This window comes from Malus sylvestris, chromosome 3, assembly GCF_916048215.2.
Source record: "Malus sylvestris chromosome 3, drMalSylv7.2, whole genome shotgun sequence".
Lineage (NCBI taxonomy): Eukaryota > Viridiplantae > Streptophyta > Magnoliopsida > Rosales > Rosaceae > Malus > Malus sylvestris.
Window position 1 is genome coordinate 27802353 of NC_062262.1, and position 16481 is coordinate 27818833.

General features: G+C 40.3%; 2 protein-coding genes across 4 annotated transcripts; both read right to left on the bottom strand.

Moving 5' to 3' along the window:
• Nucleotides 1-2157: 2157 nt before the first annotated feature.
• On the bottom strand, nucleotides 2158-2969 carry LOC126614968 (protein ALP1-like). Its single transcript, XM_050282679.1, has 2 exons — nucleotides 2722-2969; nucleotides 2158-2637 (listed from the first exon to the last, which is right to left on the bottom strand). Exons 1-2 carry the CDS (start codon nucleotides 2849-2851, stop codon nucleotides 2186-2188), a joined length of 582 nt encoding a protein of 193 aa, XP_050138636.1. The 5' UTR covers nucleotides 2852-2969; the 3' UTR covers nucleotides 2158-2185.
• Nucleotides 2970-3649: 680 nt separating this feature from the next.
• LOC126614967 (L10-interacting MYB domain-containing protein-like) lies at nucleotides 3650-15272 on the bottom strand. 3 transcript variants are annotated; one of them, XM_050282678.1, is made up of 5 exons: nucleotides 15065-15272; nucleotides 14614-14666; nucleotides 5630-5755; nucleotides 4422-4766; nucleotides 3650-4346 (listed from the first exon to the last, which is right to left on the bottom strand). In XM_050282678.1, exons 4-5 carry the CDS (start codon nucleotides 4752-4754, stop codon nucleotides 3765-3767), a joined length of 915 nt encoding a protein of 304 aa, XP_050138635.1. In that variant the 5' UTR covers nucleotides 4755-4766; nucleotides 5630-5755; nucleotides 14614-14666; nucleotides 15065-15272; the 3' UTR covers nucleotides 3650-3764. The 3 variants fall into 3 exon arrangements, with proteins under 3 accessions (XP_050138635.1, XP_050138633.1, XP_050138634.1); XM_050282676.1 differs by having other exon boundaries at nucleotides 4422-4785; XM_050282677.1 differs by having other exon boundaries at nucleotides 4422-4821.
• Nucleotides 15273-16481: the final 1209 nt, after the last annotated feature.

Sequence of the window (16481 nt, forward strand, 5' to 3'; positions counted from 1 at the left end):
CAAATTCTTAAGTCGGTCTTATACTCTGGAGGAAACCAGAAAACCCTCCAGCCCAGTTCAAGAATAAGCCTGTGGAAAGTTACTTCTTTAAAAGCAAAAGTATCTTATATCATCTATTCTCCATTTGCTTCTCATTGTCGTTGTTGCTGTTTATGACACAAGGAGAAGGAGAACAATCAACCGAAAGCCGAAGTCGAACCTCTGATCCAGGTTGCTTGCTTGGAAGTCTGATTGCTTACCTTATCTGTTACCTCTTTCGGCAAATCTCCTAGCTCGGCGACTTGGGGGACTCCTACTATAGGGTTTGTATCGCACTTGACCAAGCCTGAAACTACAAGTAAGCTTCAAGTGAAATTGATACATTTCCTTGTACATCTTCATCGGTTAAAGATACCACCCCTGGATAGAGGAAAAGTACTTCCAGAGAAGATGCCACATCTACATATGAGACAGATAAGGCAAGTGAAAATGATACCACACTTCGGTACTTAAAAGTTTCGTGATTACTCAATGGCTTGGATCTTGCAAGTCCCCAACCGAGGAGCTTCCCTTACTCGGGAACTTAGAGGAGCACTGTTTGTACCATACTTGACCAATCCTGAAACTACTGAGCACCGGTCAACGTTATACTGTAAAGGACCCATAAGAGTTTCCCTCCAACCAGGAGGCTAATCACAGCGCGACACATGTCGACATCAGAAGCCAATCATAGTGCGACACGTGTCAACATCAGAAGTCAATCACAACACGACATGTGTCAATGTCAGAATGAAACTAGAAACTCTCTTCTATAAATAGAGATCATTCTCTCACAATATTTCATAATGTCATTTGTACTAAATCATTCACTAGTACTCACTAAAGGAGAGCTTGAGCCTATGTACTTGTGTAAACCCTTCACAGTTAATAAGAACTCCTCAACTTCATAAACGTAGCCATTCTGGGTGAACCACGTACATCTTGTGTTTGCTTCCCTATCTCTATCTATTTACATACTTATCCACACTAGTGGCTAGAGCAATTTAGCGAATGACACAAACTTAACAATTTCTGTTGTACCAAAGTCCTTGCTGATTTTGTGTATCAATAGGTTCAAATATAGAAATTCTCTATCAACAATATCTTTATTCGCACTTCAAATATGAATATTACTGCCAGAGTTTTATGATTTATCAAAAAAATCAAAGCTCCTTATCAAATTTGAACCAATGACTTACGCATTACCATGACGTTACTCTACCACTGAGTTAAAAGAGCTTGTTTGATCCAATTCCTAATCACTTTGATATTGATAATGACTCCTTAACCAATTTTTCCATTGATTCATTCTAGAATTGCGAAGATTCTTAGGTCTTAATTCGGAATCAAATAGTTCTTGTCTTACAACAACCAAAAAAAAAAAAAATCCTTTATTTCATTTTTAAGAAAAAAGGGTTCCACATTATATTGAAGTACGGATTTCAATTCCTATAAAAGGTACTTCAAATTGTGAATTCATTGCCAAAGATGGCTTAGAATCAATAGTTTATTATCTAATGGATTTTTTTGTTGAATCCTGATTGGTTTGAGCTTTGTCCTTAGTCTTGAAGTTAAAAGCCTTAGGAGTCAGGGAATCGCGCTCCAGGGCTGAATTTTTCCCTTTGATGGGCCTCTACTCTGTTAACCTTAGGCCTGTGGCTGGGGATTCGGCCTTTTGCCATGGCCATGACCCCTCTTGCGCCCTTTGTATCCTCGAGAAGTGGTAGAATGCGTTTCAGGTACAGCGTTCGAGCTAGTAAGGGCTGGTTTGGTATTGCTGTGCTTTGAAAAAAAGCTGATGTGAGAATAAGCGGCTGTGCTGTGAGAATAAACGGCTGTGAGAATAAGCAGCAGAGTGTTTGGTAAACTTTTTTGTAAAAGTGCTTTTGAAAAAAAAAGCAGTATGATAGTGTTTGGTAAACTTTTATGTGAAATAGCTGTGACTGTGTGAAATGACCAAAAAGGGTATAATACTAGATGTGCTATTAATTTAATTTTCTTAACAAATAAAAGTTAATTACTTAAATATACTTTATTTTTAGAAGAAAATTATTTATAAACTTTATATTAAATATTAATTAGTATGACAAACTACTTCAATTGAAATATTTTAGACTGAATAGCTAGGATTCATTAGTACAATATTGTTAGTGTACTTGAAAGTAGTCTAATTAGATGCATTCATCAAACTTGTTGCTATTCTATTTCTTAATGCCTCTATTGCATGTGATCCTTCAACTTGATAATTTTGATATTCATCATCATCATCATCACTGCTATCGCTCTCTTCACAAAAGTCTCTGGGGTCATCAAAATGACGATCACGTTCAGAATACCTCCGTATGTAGTTATGAAGAGCCATTGTAGCAATGACAATCTTCACTTGCTTATTGAACGGGTAATTAGGCATGTCCCTTAAAATTGCCCATCTTTTCTTCCATACCCCAAAAGTTCGTTCAATGATGCTCCTAAGAGAAGAATGTCTGTGGTTGAATACCTCTTTATGACCCGTTGGTTCGGCACCCCTACGAAAGTCCGGGAGATGATATCTTTCACCTTTATATGGTCCCAAATAACCTCTCATTTGTGGGTACCCCGCATCTACCAAGTAATATTTTCCTGACAATTGAAAATTTTGTTTTGTATTGTAATAATTATACAAAGCAAGTATGTAAAATGTTATAATAAAAGTATGAAAATTACCATTTGGAGGCTTGGAAAAGTTTAAATTTGGATCTCGTAGCACGGATAGAAAAACCCTTGTATCATGTGCAGTGCCTTCCCATCCGGCACAAGCAAATGTGAATTGCATGTCAAAATTACATGTAGCCATAACATTTTGAGTTGGTATTCCTTTCCTACCAATGTACGGAACTTGATCCGGAGGTGGTATTGAAGCCTCAACATGCACTCCATCTATGGCACCAATACAATCTTAAAAATAATAACATAGAAGAAAACTGTCAACCTACACTTATAGTTTGCAAATAAGTTAGAAGACGAGTCAAACTTTACCTTAAAATAAGGCATGTATCTTGTATCTCTCCTTATTTCTTGAGGAATGCCACGAAACTCTGAATCCATTGGTTTGATAATATCTATTGCCATGTTACATACGATATCCAACATAACACCAAAATATCTACTAACAGTCTCACCAGAATGTTGAAATCTCTCTTCAGCTAATCTATTTTTCACACCATGTCCCAACATATGCAAGAACATTCCTAATATTTCAATTGCATTCATTCTCCTTGTACCTTTCAGTCCATAATTAGTTTGCAAGTCATTGGATAATCTATAAAAGACATCTTTGTTCATCCTAAACATTCTATAACATCGCACATCATTTCCTTGTAGTACTTCCATCAACCAAATATTACCTGTATGGGAAGAATTCATACATGGAGTTTTGTGGACATATTTTAAATAATATGTTTCAATAGCTTTCGCTACAGCGCATATAATTATACCATCCTCCAACTCCTCAACATCATCATCAGAGGTGTTCATATTGAATATACCTGTAACCTAACACATAATTCAACATTCCACAAGTCATATTCCAACAATCACTAAGAAGTCATAATCCGACATTCAAGAACAAGTCAATCCGACATTCAAGAACAAGTCAATCCAACGTTTAACATGAAATTATAATCCAACATTCAATAAACACAAAATACAAGCAACATTCAACACAGTCTTAATGCAAAGTACAAACCACACAAAGTCCTAATTCATAGTTATAGCTTCTTATTTTTCTTGAACATATATTTCAACCAAGTCAGCCGGACTTCAGGATCTTGGATCGTGGTAAACACCTCTCGCTTCTCTGCAGAACAAAATAAACATGTAGCAAACAACCATAACTCGCTAGGTGGCTCACAACCAGGCAATTGTCCTACAACTGCTAACACTTTCGAAATACTACTACCTATATGCAGCGACCTCATCAATGAATTTGCAGAACTCCTAGTTTCATAAGCTTCAACAAGACGGTCAATTTGACCACAAAGTTTTGCAGCACCTCCAATTTTTTTCCCTTTCTTATCAACCTTCTTCTTTCCCAATTCTCCTTGGTTAGCCACTCTTTTTTTTCCTTTCCTACTTGCTTGCCTTAGATCCTGCATAGTCTCAGTTTCTTCCTCATCATATGAATCAATTTGTCCTACAGATTCCTCTCTTGACTCTGGTGGTAGTACTCCAGATGAAGGTGCCCAGGCATGTTCACCGGTAGCAACTGTAGTCAAGAACATCCTATCTAACTTTTCCTCCATCTCAGGACTAATGCCTTTTTTTTGCAATTTTCCATATTCTTTGTTTATCTACAAGTAAGAAATAATATGATTAATACATATTGCATGATATCATAATACATATTAAAAGATAAATACACAAACCTGAATTTTATTATTCCACCACTCCTCAGAGGTATCAATAGTACCCTTGCTCGAATTCCACCATAGGCCAGTTTCTTTACCAACTAGCTCTTTCCACAACTTCCACTCATTTTTAAGTGCATCCCACTTATTTTTCAGTTGCTTTCTTTCATAATCATGCCATGTCTCTGCTTTGAAGTTAGCTCTAATATTTGCATATCCATTTTTGTCAAAGTGAGTGCCCGAACGATGTCCGGCCTCAACCTCCTTGATGCAAACATCACAAAATATAGATATATTGTGGGCATTCCATGTAGCTACAGGATTTGACGAAGATGCCCCCTTCTTTGCCATCGATACCAATTACTGATGGTACAATATTGACCTATATTATGCATATGATGAGGATGTTCAAAGTTTTCTGCCATGCAGTTACTGCCTCTATTAAAAACATGCTCTATAATCCTAATATTCACATTCAAGTAGACGGAATATCTCCCAACAAACATTCACTTATTTAATAGAGCGATTCAATTCAAGTTGGTGTTTTCAAAATCAAGTTCTACTTTTAAGCTTATTGCATGATTTCAAAAATTATTTCCAAGCATAAAATAATTATGAGTACAAGATATTCATCTTATTGTGTCAATATTCGAGAAATATATTTCCTCTTGAAAAAGATTAAAACATGGATACCCTCCAAATGGCCTCTTAAGATGAATATGGATGGTGAGCGGAACAATATCATTGTCATTCCAAGAGAATTGCTCAAATTCAAAGTCCTCTTTAATATTTCAGTGCATAACACATAATGGGTTTCTAATGTCAAGCCATTGTCATATCAATCAGTTTCAATACTGAAAAACACCAACCCTAGAAGCGTGAATGTTAGGAGTAAAGATAGATGGTCCTTTATGTTTAAAGAAAGACAGGTAGTCTGTGCACATAAGCTCTGCCTATAGGGATAAAATCCCTTCCTCTGTGCACATAATCATGACAAAGGCTTGACTACTACCTGACCGTTTTACCATACTTGTTGGCTGAACAGAAAGAAACAAACACACAAAAAATGACTTTCCAATTTCTATCCTAATTTCATCAATTTCTCAGTAAACAAACACGAAAACAAATAAAATGAGCAGCCAATTCAACAATTAACAAACAAATTACAGAGAATCAACTAAAAAAATTAGCGTAAACATATGGAGAAAACGAGAGAGAAATCTCACAGGTCTGAGAGGGAGTGAGAGCGCGCACGATTGGTTGGATTGGACACGAACCGCTCAACGAGAGAGATCTCAAATGAGTTGCAATGACGGGCAATAAAGGAGCACAGGGATTGAAAACTCCGTGGGCTGAAAACATGAAGCCAAATCAAAAAGCCAAATAATTGGGATAGTGCAGAAAATTAAAACAAAACAAACAAAACAAATTAGAGCAAAAAAAGACAAAAGGTCAATGAAAGCTTGGTGCCATAAAGATACAAAGAGAATCATTCTCCCTCCCTCCCTCCCTCCCTCCCTCCAGGGAGAGCAAGAGAGCAAAAGAGTGAGAGACAGCGGGAGGAGGACACAATACCATATAGCAGGTGAACAAATTGCCCACAACTGGTCATCACATTGTATTCTGTCAATTTTGGTTTCATTAAGATTTTGTTTCTTATATAAAAGAATGATCTCAAAAGATGGAAAATTAGACCTTTCTATAAGCATATTATAAGTATATAATTCAAACTCCCACTACTTTTAGGTATTTAACATGACCGGCCAGTGGGAAAAAAACAAGAACCAGTCATTCTAATCCTAAACATAATTGTTAACGAATAAATCGTACTACAATTTTCTCAACTAGATAAAGGGGAACATTTTGGAGCAGAGAACAGGCCTGGAAACTGTCTCAACAACAGAAGTATATGTTGAATGTGTTTTTCTTGACAATTGTATGTGTTTTATCTGTTGACAATTATATGTTTAATATGTATATTTTTTGCGTGTTGCAGATCTTGATTTCCTGTTTTGTGAAGACGTCACATTATGAAGAGTATCTGTGCGTTAAGGTAAGGACATTTTAATTCAAAAAAAAGTTGTTCTACCTTCCAATTAGCTGACCTCAATTTACCATAATCAAGGCTTAATTACAATATGCTAACGTAGAAGGAAAGATGACAATTTGTCCAACAACAACAACAACAACAAAGCCTTTTCCCACTAAGTGGGGTCGGCTATATGAATCCTAGAACGCCATTGCGCTCGATTTTGTGTCATGTCCTCCGTTAGATCCAAGTACTCTAAGTCTTTTCTTAGGGTCTCTTCCAAAGTTTTCCTAGGTCTTCCTCTACCCCTTCGGCCCCGAACCTCTGTTCCGTAGTCACATCTTCGAATCGGAGCGTCAGTAGGCCTTCTTTGCACATGTCCAAACCACCGTAACCGATTTTCTCTCATCTTTCCTTTAACTTCGGCTACTCCTACTTTACCTCGGATATCCTCATTCACAATCTTCTCCTTTCTCGTGTGCCCACACATCCCACGAAACATCCCACGAAGCATCCTTATCTCCGCTACACCCATTTTGTGTACGTGTTGATGCTTCACCGCCCAACATTCTGTGCCATACAACATCGCTGGCCTTATTGCCGTCCTATAAAATTTTCCCTTGAGCTTCAGTGACCTACGACGATCACACAACACGCCGGATGCACTCTTACACTTCATCCATCCAACTTGTATTCTATGGTTGAGATCTCCATCTAATTCTCCGTTCTCTTGCAAGATAGATCCTAGGTAGCGAAAACGGTCGCTTTTTGTGATCGTCGCTAGATTGCTCCGGTCATTAGTGTGGATAAGTATATAAATGGATAGAGATAGGAAAGCAAACACCAGATGTACGTGGTTCACCCATATTGGCTACGTCCATGAAATAGAGGAGTTCTCATTAATTGTGAAGGGTTTACACAAGTACATAGGTTCAAACTCTCTTTTAGTGAGTACAAGTGAATGATTTAGTACAAATGACATTAGGAAATATTGTGGGAGAATGATCTCGTAATCACGAAACTTCTAAGTTCCGGAGTATGGTATCGTCTTGACTTGCCTTATCTGTCTCGTAGGTAGATGTGGCATCTTCTCTAGAAGTACTCTTCCTCCATCCAGGGGTGGTATCTTTAACTGGTGGAGATGCACAAGGTAATGTATCAATTTCACTTGAAGCTTACTTGTAGTTTCAGGCTTGGTCAAGCGCGATATAAACCATGTAGTAGGAGTCCTCCAAGTCGCCGAGCTAGGGGATCTACTGAAAGAGGTGACAGACAAGGTAAGCAATCAGAGCTCCAAGCAATCAGTCCCAGATCAGAACTTTGATTTCAAGTTCCGGCTGATTGTTCACATTCTCCCTATCTTGCAGGCAGCATGAAGGATAAAGAGAAGAAAAATGAGAAGAGATGATATTGGATACTTTTGCTTTTGAAGAAGTAACTTTCCACAGGCTTATTCTTGAACTGGGCTGGAGGGTTTTCTGGTTTCCTCCGGAGTATAAGGCCGACTGAAGAATTTGAGGGTCAAAACAAGTCTATCAAATCTATAGTACGTTCGACCCTGTTGATATGGGATACTTTTGCTTTTGACAGAGTAATGGATGTATCGGCACGTGTGCTGTTACGCTTGTCTCCACATGCTTCCTTGTATCCTTCTCATTTGCCCTATATGTTCCTCAGGCAGATGCGGTATCTTCCCTGGAAGCATAAGATGTTGAAGATGAGTACTCGAGAGCAATGCCAGGTAAGTAATCAAGTAAGGGGTTCCAGGCAGTCAGTTCCTGACTGGAAGCTTGATTCCAAGTGCTGACTGATTGCTCTCTTTCTCCTTGTCTTGTAGGTAAGAACAAGGCCAAAGGAAAAAACAGGGAAAAAACATGATATGGGATACTCTTGCTTTTAACCCTGATGATATGAGATATTCTTGCTCTAGTATAGCTTGTTTGCAGAGGTATTATCGGGGGGAAAGAAAGCTGAATATTTCGAAAGGCTTCTTTGGGAGTGCCCTCTCAGATATGAGGAAGGGTTGAGCATTTTTGCAGGTCTGCCTGTCTGTTAGGGATGGAGGTCAACATATATAAGAGTCTCCCTAACAACAAGTAGTAATGCTATTCCCTTACCCTGCTTGGTCATAACACAGTAGTGGGAGCTGCCAGCTTCACATGTTTTAACTTTGTCAGAGCACTTTGAAAAAGTGGTCTGTGGGATCTGGAAAGCTGATGTTGCGTGTAAAGATTACAGACAAGCTTTATCCAAGGAGATCCGGCTCTTGAAGTTGGGAAAGTGGTGCCTCTTCGGTTTCGAACAAGTAATCCTGTCGGAGATCTGGCTCTCGAGATTCGGAGAACGATGCCTTTTCGATTTTTGAGAAAGCCATCCTGCTAGGGGTCTGGCTCTCGAGATTCGGAGAGCGGTGTCTCTTCGATTTTTGAGAAAGTAATCATGTTGGGAGTCTGGCTCTCGAGATTCGGAGGGCGGTGGCTCTTCGATTTTGGAGCAAGCAGTCTTGTTGGGAGTGTTTTCTCGAATGTGAGAAAAGGTTGGGCATGTTTGCTAGTCTATCTTGCCACGAAGCACAGAGGTTGACACACAGGGACTTTCCAATTATCCAGCAGTGGTACTGTTCCTTTACCCTTATGGGTAATAATATGGTAGCTAGACCTTCAAAATTTATGTGTCTAAACTTTGTTAGTGCTGTTTCTTTGCTATTCTTTTACCCTTCTTGGTCAGAGCGGTGTAGTGGGAGCTGCAAGCTTCACGTGTCTCAACTTTGTCAGAGAACTTTGGCAAAGTTATCTGTGGTACCCATGAGCTAATGTTGCGTGTGGGAAGTGGGTGATTGAACAGTAAGATTCATGTGCTTTCTACTTCACCAGAAATCTTCGACATAATGCCCATAATTTCCGCAAAGCTGACAGGTGCTGACAAGGCTGGAAAAGTAGGTGCCTCTTCGATTTCTGAGATCTGCCCTCGTGGTCTCTGAGCAGCCCAGCTTTTGAGAAAGCAAGCGCCTCTTCGATTTCTGAGATCGGCCTTCGTGGTCTTTGAGCAGCCCAACTTTTGAGAAAGCAAACGTCTCGTGGTCTCTGAGCAGCCCAGCTTTTGAGAAAGCAAACGCCTCTTCGATTTCTGAAGCTCCGTCGAGTGTAGATTTTTATAGAGGCTGGCATTAAGTTCCAAAGCACACTTGAATCTCCACCAGTAGAAGCTCCATTCTTGCACTTCTAAGATTTTGATTTGTCCGACCTCTTCTCTCTTCAACACCTTTGAAAATGTCTGGCCCCTCCGACCGTCGTTTTGACTTGAACCTTGTTGAAGAGGCAGCCACGCCTTCTCCAGACAACATATGGCGCCCATCATTCGTCTCCCCTACTGGTCCTCTTACTGTTGGGGATTCCGTGATGAAGAATGATATGACCGCTGCGGTAGTGGCCAGGAACCTTCTCACTCCCAAAGATAACAGACTACTTTCCAAACGGTCTGTTGAGTTGGCTGTTAAGGATTCTCTGGCTCTCAGTGTTCAGTGTGCAGGTTCTGTGTCTAACATGGCCCAACGCCTATTTGCTCGAACCCGCCAAGTTGAATCATTGGCGGCTGAAGTGATGAGTCTCAAACAGGAGATTAGAGGGCTCAAGCATGAGAATAAACAGTTGCACCGGCTCGCACATGACTATGCTACAAACATGAAGAGGAAGCTTGACCAGATGAAGGAATCTGATGGTCAGGTTTTACTTGATCATCAGAGATTTGTGGGTTTGTTCCAAAGGCATTTATTGCATTCGTCTTCTAGGGCTGTACCGCGTAATGAAGCTCCAAATGATCAACCTCTGCTGCCTCCTCCTTCTAGGGTTCTGTCCAGTACTGAGGCTCCAAATGATCCCCCTCCAGTGCCTGCTCTTTCTAGGGCTCTACCGACTACTGAGACTTCTCCTAAGCAACCTTTGTGAAGGCTCCCTCTTGTTTGTTTATTTTGACTCATGTATATGTACATATTTGTGACTTATCAGGGATATCAATAAATAGCTTTCCTTCATTTCAACGTATTGTGTTGAATACACCAAAGCCTTCTGCGCTAAGTTCTCTGAATTTTCTTTTGTTGAAGCTTTGTGAGTGGAGCATGTAGGTTGAGGTAGTATTCCCTTAATTTCCCGAGTAAGGAAAACTTCTCGGTTGGAGACTTGGAAAATCCAAGTCACTGAGTGGGATCGGCTATATGAATCTTTGAACACCATTGTGCTCGGTCCTGTGTCATGTCCTCCATTAGATCCAAGTACTCTAAGTCTTTTCTTAGAGTCTCTTCCAAAGTTTTCCTAGGTCTTCCTCTACCCCTTCGGCCCTGAACCTCTGTCCCATAGTCGCATCTTCTAATCGGAGCGTCAGTAGGCCTTCTTTGCACATGTCCAAACCACCGTAACCGATTTTCTCTCATCTTTCCTTCAATTTCGGCTACTCCTACTTTACCCCGGATATCCTCATTCCTAATCTTATCCTTTCTTGTGTGCCCACACATCCAACGAAGCATCCTCATCTCCGCTACACCCATTTTGTGTACGTGTTGATGCTTCACCGCCCAACATTCTGTGCCATACAGCATCGCCGGCCTTATTGCCGTCCTATAAAATTTTCCCTTGAGCTTCAGTGGCATACGGCGGTCACACAATACACCGGATGCACTCTTCCACTTCATCCATCCAGCTTGTATTCTATGGTTGAGATCTCCATCTAATTCTCCGTTCTTTTGCAAGATAGATCCTAGGTAACGAAAACGATCGCTCTTTGGAATTTCTTGATCTCCGATCCTCACCCCTAACTCGTTTTGGCCTCCATTTGCACTGAACTTGCACTCCATATATTCTGTTTTTGATCGGCTTAGGCGAAGACCTTTAGATTCCAACACTTCTCTCCAAAGGTTAAGCTTTGCATTTACCCCTTCCTGAGTTTCATCTATCAACACTATATCGTCTGCGAAAAGCATACACCAAGGAATATCATCTTGAATATGTCCTGTTAACTCATCCATTACCAACGCAAAAAGGTAAGGACTTAAGGATGAGCCTTGATGTAATCCTACAGTTATGGGAAAACTTTCGGTTTGTCCTTCATGAGTTCTTACGGCAATCTTTGCTCCTTCATACATATCCTTTATAGCTTGGATATATGCTACTCGTACTCCTTTCTTCTCTAAAATCCTCCAAAGAATGTCTCTTGGGACCCTATCATACGCTTTTTCCAAATCTATAAAGACCATGTGTAAATCCTTTTTCCCATCTCTATATCTTTCCATCAATCTTCGTAAGAGATAGATTGCCTCCATGGTTGAGCGCCCTGGCATGAACCCGAATTGGTTGTCCGAAACCCGTGTCTCTTGCCTCAATCTATGCTCAATGACTCTCTCCCAGAGCTTCATTGTATGACTCATTAGCTTAATACCCTTATAGTTCATGCAATTTTGTACGTCGCCCTTATTCTTGTAGATAGGCACCAAAGTGCTCGTTCGCCACTCATTTGGCATCTTCTTCGTTTTCAAAATCCTATTGAAAAGGTCAGTGAGCCATGTTATACCTGTCTCTCCCAAAACTTTCCACACTTCGATTGGTATATCGTCTGGGCCTACTGCTTTTCTATGCTTCATCTTTTTCAAAGCTACAACCACTTCTTCCTTCCGGATTCGACGATAAAAAGAGTAGTTTCTACACTCTTCTAAGTTACTCAACTCCCCTATAGAAGCACTCCTTTCATGTCCTTCATTGAAAAGATTATGAAAATAACCTCTCCATCTATCTTTAACCGCGTTCTCTGTAGCAAGAACCTTTCCATCCTCATCCTTGATGCACCTCACTTGGTTTAGGTCCCTTGTCTTCTTTTCCCTTGCTCTAGCTAGTTTATAGATATCCAACTCTCCTTCTTTGGTATCTAGTCGCTTATACATATCGTCATAAGCCGCTAACTTAGCTTCTCTCACAGCTTTCTTCGCCTCTTGCTTCGCTTTTCTATACCTTTCACCATTTTCATCGGTCCTATCCTTGTATAAGGCTTTACAACATTCCTTCTTAGCCTTCACCTTTGTTTGTACCTCCTCATTCCACCACCAAGATTCCTTTTGGTGTGGGGCAAAGCCCTTGGACTCTCCTAACACCTCTTTTGCTACTTTTCGGATACAACTAGCCATGGAATCCCACATTTGGCTAGCTTCCCCCTCTCTATCCCACACACACTGGGTGATTACTTTCTCTTTGAAAATGACTTGTTTTTCTTCTTTTAGATTCCACCATCTAGTCCTTGGGCACTTCCAAGTCTTGTTCTTTTTTCTCACTCTTTTGATATGTACATCCATCACCAACAAGCGATGTTGATTAGCCACGCTCTCTCCTGGTATAACTTTGCAATCCTTACAAGTTATACGATCCCCTTTCCTCATTAGAAGAAAATCTATTTGTGTTTTTGACGACCCACTCTTGTAGGTGATCACATGTTCTTCTCTCTTCTTAAAGAAGATGTTGGCTAAGAAGAGATCATATGCCATTGCAAAATCCAAGATAGCTTCCCCATCCTCGTTTCTCTCCCCAAAACCATGGCCACCATGAAAACCTCCATAGTTGCCTGTCTCCCTGCCCACGTGTCCATTTAAATCTCCTCCTATAAATAACTTCTCCGTCTGAGCAATTCCTTGCACCAAGTCTCCAAGGTCTTCCCAAAATTTCTCCTTCGAACTCATATCCAACCCTACTTGAGGTGCGTACGCACTAATCACATTGATAAGTTCTTGTCCTATTACAATCTTGATTGCCATGATTCTATCTCCTACCCTCTTGACATCTACAACATCTTGTGTCAAGGTCTTGTCCACGATGATGCCAACACCGTTTCTCGTTCTATTTGTGCCCGAGTACCAAAGTTTAAACCCTGAGTTTTCTAGATCCTTTGCCTTAAGACCAACCCACTTAGTTTCTTGTAGGCACATAATATTTATCCTTCTCCTCACCATAACTTCCACTACTTCCATAGATTTTCCCGTTAAGGTTCCTATATTCCACGTTCCTAAACGCATTCTACTCTCCTGAACTCTACCCTTCTGTCCTAGCTTCTTCACCCTCCCCCGTCCAATGGAATCAAAGTACTTCTTTTGTGTGTCCCGTGTAAAGTTGATAGGTACATATGCTCCCAAACAACTTTGAGTGGAGTCGTTCGAAAAGAAGTTTCTATGCCCCCCTTGCTCATTTAACACTGCATCCGGGTGCCTATGGAAATACAGCGACCCTTGCTCACTTATCACTGTGCTCGGGCCACACAGCGCGCCACTTACGGGTGACGCCCTAGCTTTAGCGCGATTTCGTTCTGAATTCATTTTCATAAGGATTCGACGTGACTGTGGAGTGCCGACTGTCGACTACCTGACGCCCTCCCCCTCCTCCTTTACCCGGGCTTGGGACCGGCCATGTAAGATAAACTTACATAGGCGGAGTTAAAGATGACAATTTGTCCAATACCAAAAAAACAGACAATGATCCTCACTTTGTTTAACTTTGGGTCTCTTGGCTGAAGCTGGTTTGGGAGGGAGAGAAAGCTAAATTTATGTGGGGCTCACACTATGGTTTGGAAGGGAAAGAAAGCTAGGGTTATGTGGGGCACTATGATCCTCACTTTGTTTTGAGTGGTTTGGATGAAGAGGAATAGAAGGAGTTTTGAAGATTTTGTGGGAGCTATTGGAAAGCTGTTATCTCTTGGTTCATTAGCAGTTTTTAGAGTTTGGTTGTTAAGGGGCTAAACAACTCGAAAAGAAAACCAGCAGCCATGCTTGACCTGTAAGCAGGGCTCGTGTTCCTTCTTCAGGAACCACAACATCCCTAACTAATTTAATAGCGTCATATAGAACACCAGGACTCAACACTTTTCCAGGACAATTCTCACTATAATGGTGATCTGTTAGACAACTACCAAACCAAGTTTGCAGGACAATTTAGAAACTCTCCATTTTTTATAGTGAGGATTACACTTTTGCCAGTTGTATTTGTATGCGATCCCAACTACAAATACGACTACGTACAAATATATATATATATGCGATCCCAGGTACACATATACGACTACGTACAAATATATACCATCATAAAGAAAACATGATTAATTTTCCAACTTTCGGGAGAAAATCAATATGCATATATACAAGTAAAAGTATGGTTTTACCTTTTTAATTGCAAAGGCAGGAACTTGAAATAGAGAAGATACGACGAGAATAACTGGAGCAAAAACGAAACCTTTCCAAATCAGAAGCACAGTTCACAGATTAGAAGCAGAGCAAAGCTTTATAAGAAATTATCCCTTACCTAAACCCAAATCAGAAGCAGACCTTCTAAAAAAATGAATAGAGAAGTAATCAAACTTCTCTCTCAAATTTTCTTGTTTCCTCCACAAACCCTAATTTTTTCCCCAATTAATTTTTTCCCGATTAATTTTTTCCACAAATCATATCACCTTCCCCATTTAATTTTTCCCCACCCTCCATCCCCAATTGTTTTTCCCGACACCCATACCCTCATCCCTTTGCTCTTCCCACCCCTCTTTCCCTCTCAATCTCCCATCCCCAAATTGAAAAATCCAAACAAATTAATAACAAACTTTTACAAGAGAAGCTTACCAAATGAACCTGGAGAAACCTGGAGAACGAGAGATCGTTGGTTTTTGGAACGAGAGGACGAGAGGACGAGAGAGTGGTTGTCGGGTATGCGAGAGCTCTGAGGCGAGAGTTGAAGGTCGGGTATGCGAGAGCTCTGAGGCGAGAGTGAAGGCGAGAGGGAAAGGAGGGCAATTTTGGGTTATAGAAATTTTCATTAAACGTACTACTATTCATCAGTGTTTTCAAAATAAGCTGTTTTTGGAAGCTGCTATTTGCAGCTTCTACTCAGCTTCAGGTTTTGGGCTTTTTTTTCACCCTTAGCTTTGAAATAAAGCTGTTTTTCAAAGTTTACCAAACACCAAAATTGCTACCAGCTTTTTTTCACCTCAGCTTTTTTATTAATCACCTCACTCCCAAACCTGACCTAAGTCTAGCTTGATATATCTTCATCAAAAGTTAATTGTGCTTTTCAGCAAGTAGTAAGAGAGATATATCAAATTCAAAAACTTAATGAATTATATGCCCTATTGGATGACAATATTGCTGGCATGAAAAGTTGAATACGTCTTCTTTAGGAGATCCTGTTTAGTCAAGCCCTCATTACAAAACTTGAGAAGTGATTGGATTCGACAAATTTCAGAATTGTACTCATTTACAAACTTGAAGTCTTGGAGGCATAAGTGCTACTAGTCATGTCTTGCTTCAAGTAATAAGATATTATTCTGGCGATTAAAACGATCTGCCAGAGCTAGCTAGAGAGTGCATGGATCCTCTTTTGTGGGGTATTTGGTTTGCAGTACATCATGCATATGTCTTCAGATGATTTGTTAATTTACGAAATTGGGTTGCTGGCCATAAATTTGTGCAGGAAAATAGAAAGTGGCCTAGCAGCAGGGCGGGTCGAGAAATAGGGACCCATCAAGGTAGCTGCAGGCTATAGAGAGAAGCACAGAAAACTTTGGGCTTGAGCTCGGTGTGCGACAAGAGGCCCAACACATGAGCCGCAAACAAATGCCAAAACGCAGTCGTTTGGAGCAGGGGCTGCAAGCTTGGCTCGAATTCGCCAAGTGGCGCAGTGCAGCTTAGCTTCTAGCCATGCCAGGCTCGGCTTTCGGCACAGCTAAGCCGCGCTGTATCATTTTTACCATCGGTTTTAGGGTTTTCAAAATCCTAGTTCGTGATTCAATTTTCTTGTTTTTTTTTTTTTTTTTTTTAACTCACATATCAACATAGCAATGTAGCATAATATATGGTAATTTGCATGATGGAAATATTAATTGTTTATGCATGAACATGCTATATATATATTGAACAATGTATGCAATATACAATTATAAAATATAAGCAAAACGGGGGGTTCATACATCATGGTGAATATTTTCATGCTAACAGTGGCTTATAAAATATGTATTAATTGAAAGGCAAGGATTTTCTCTTC

Coding starts and splice junctions, on each gene's coding strand:
- LOC126614968 (XM_050282679.1), bottom strand. CDS start 2,851: ATGGCTACATGTAATTTTGACATGCAATTCACATTTGCTTGTGCCGGA. Junction 2,638..2,721: donor CTTTTCCAAGCCTCCAAATG/GTAATTTTCATA, acceptor TTCAATTGTCAG/GAAAATATTACTTGGTAGAT.
- LOC126614967 (XM_050282678.1), bottom strand. CDS start 4,754: ATGGCAAAGAAGGGGGCATCTTCGTCAAATCCTGTAGCTACATGGAAT. Junction 4,347..4,421: donor GGTGGAATAATAAAATTCAG/GTTTGTGTATTT, acceptor TCTTACTTGTAG/ATAAACAAAGAATATGGAAA.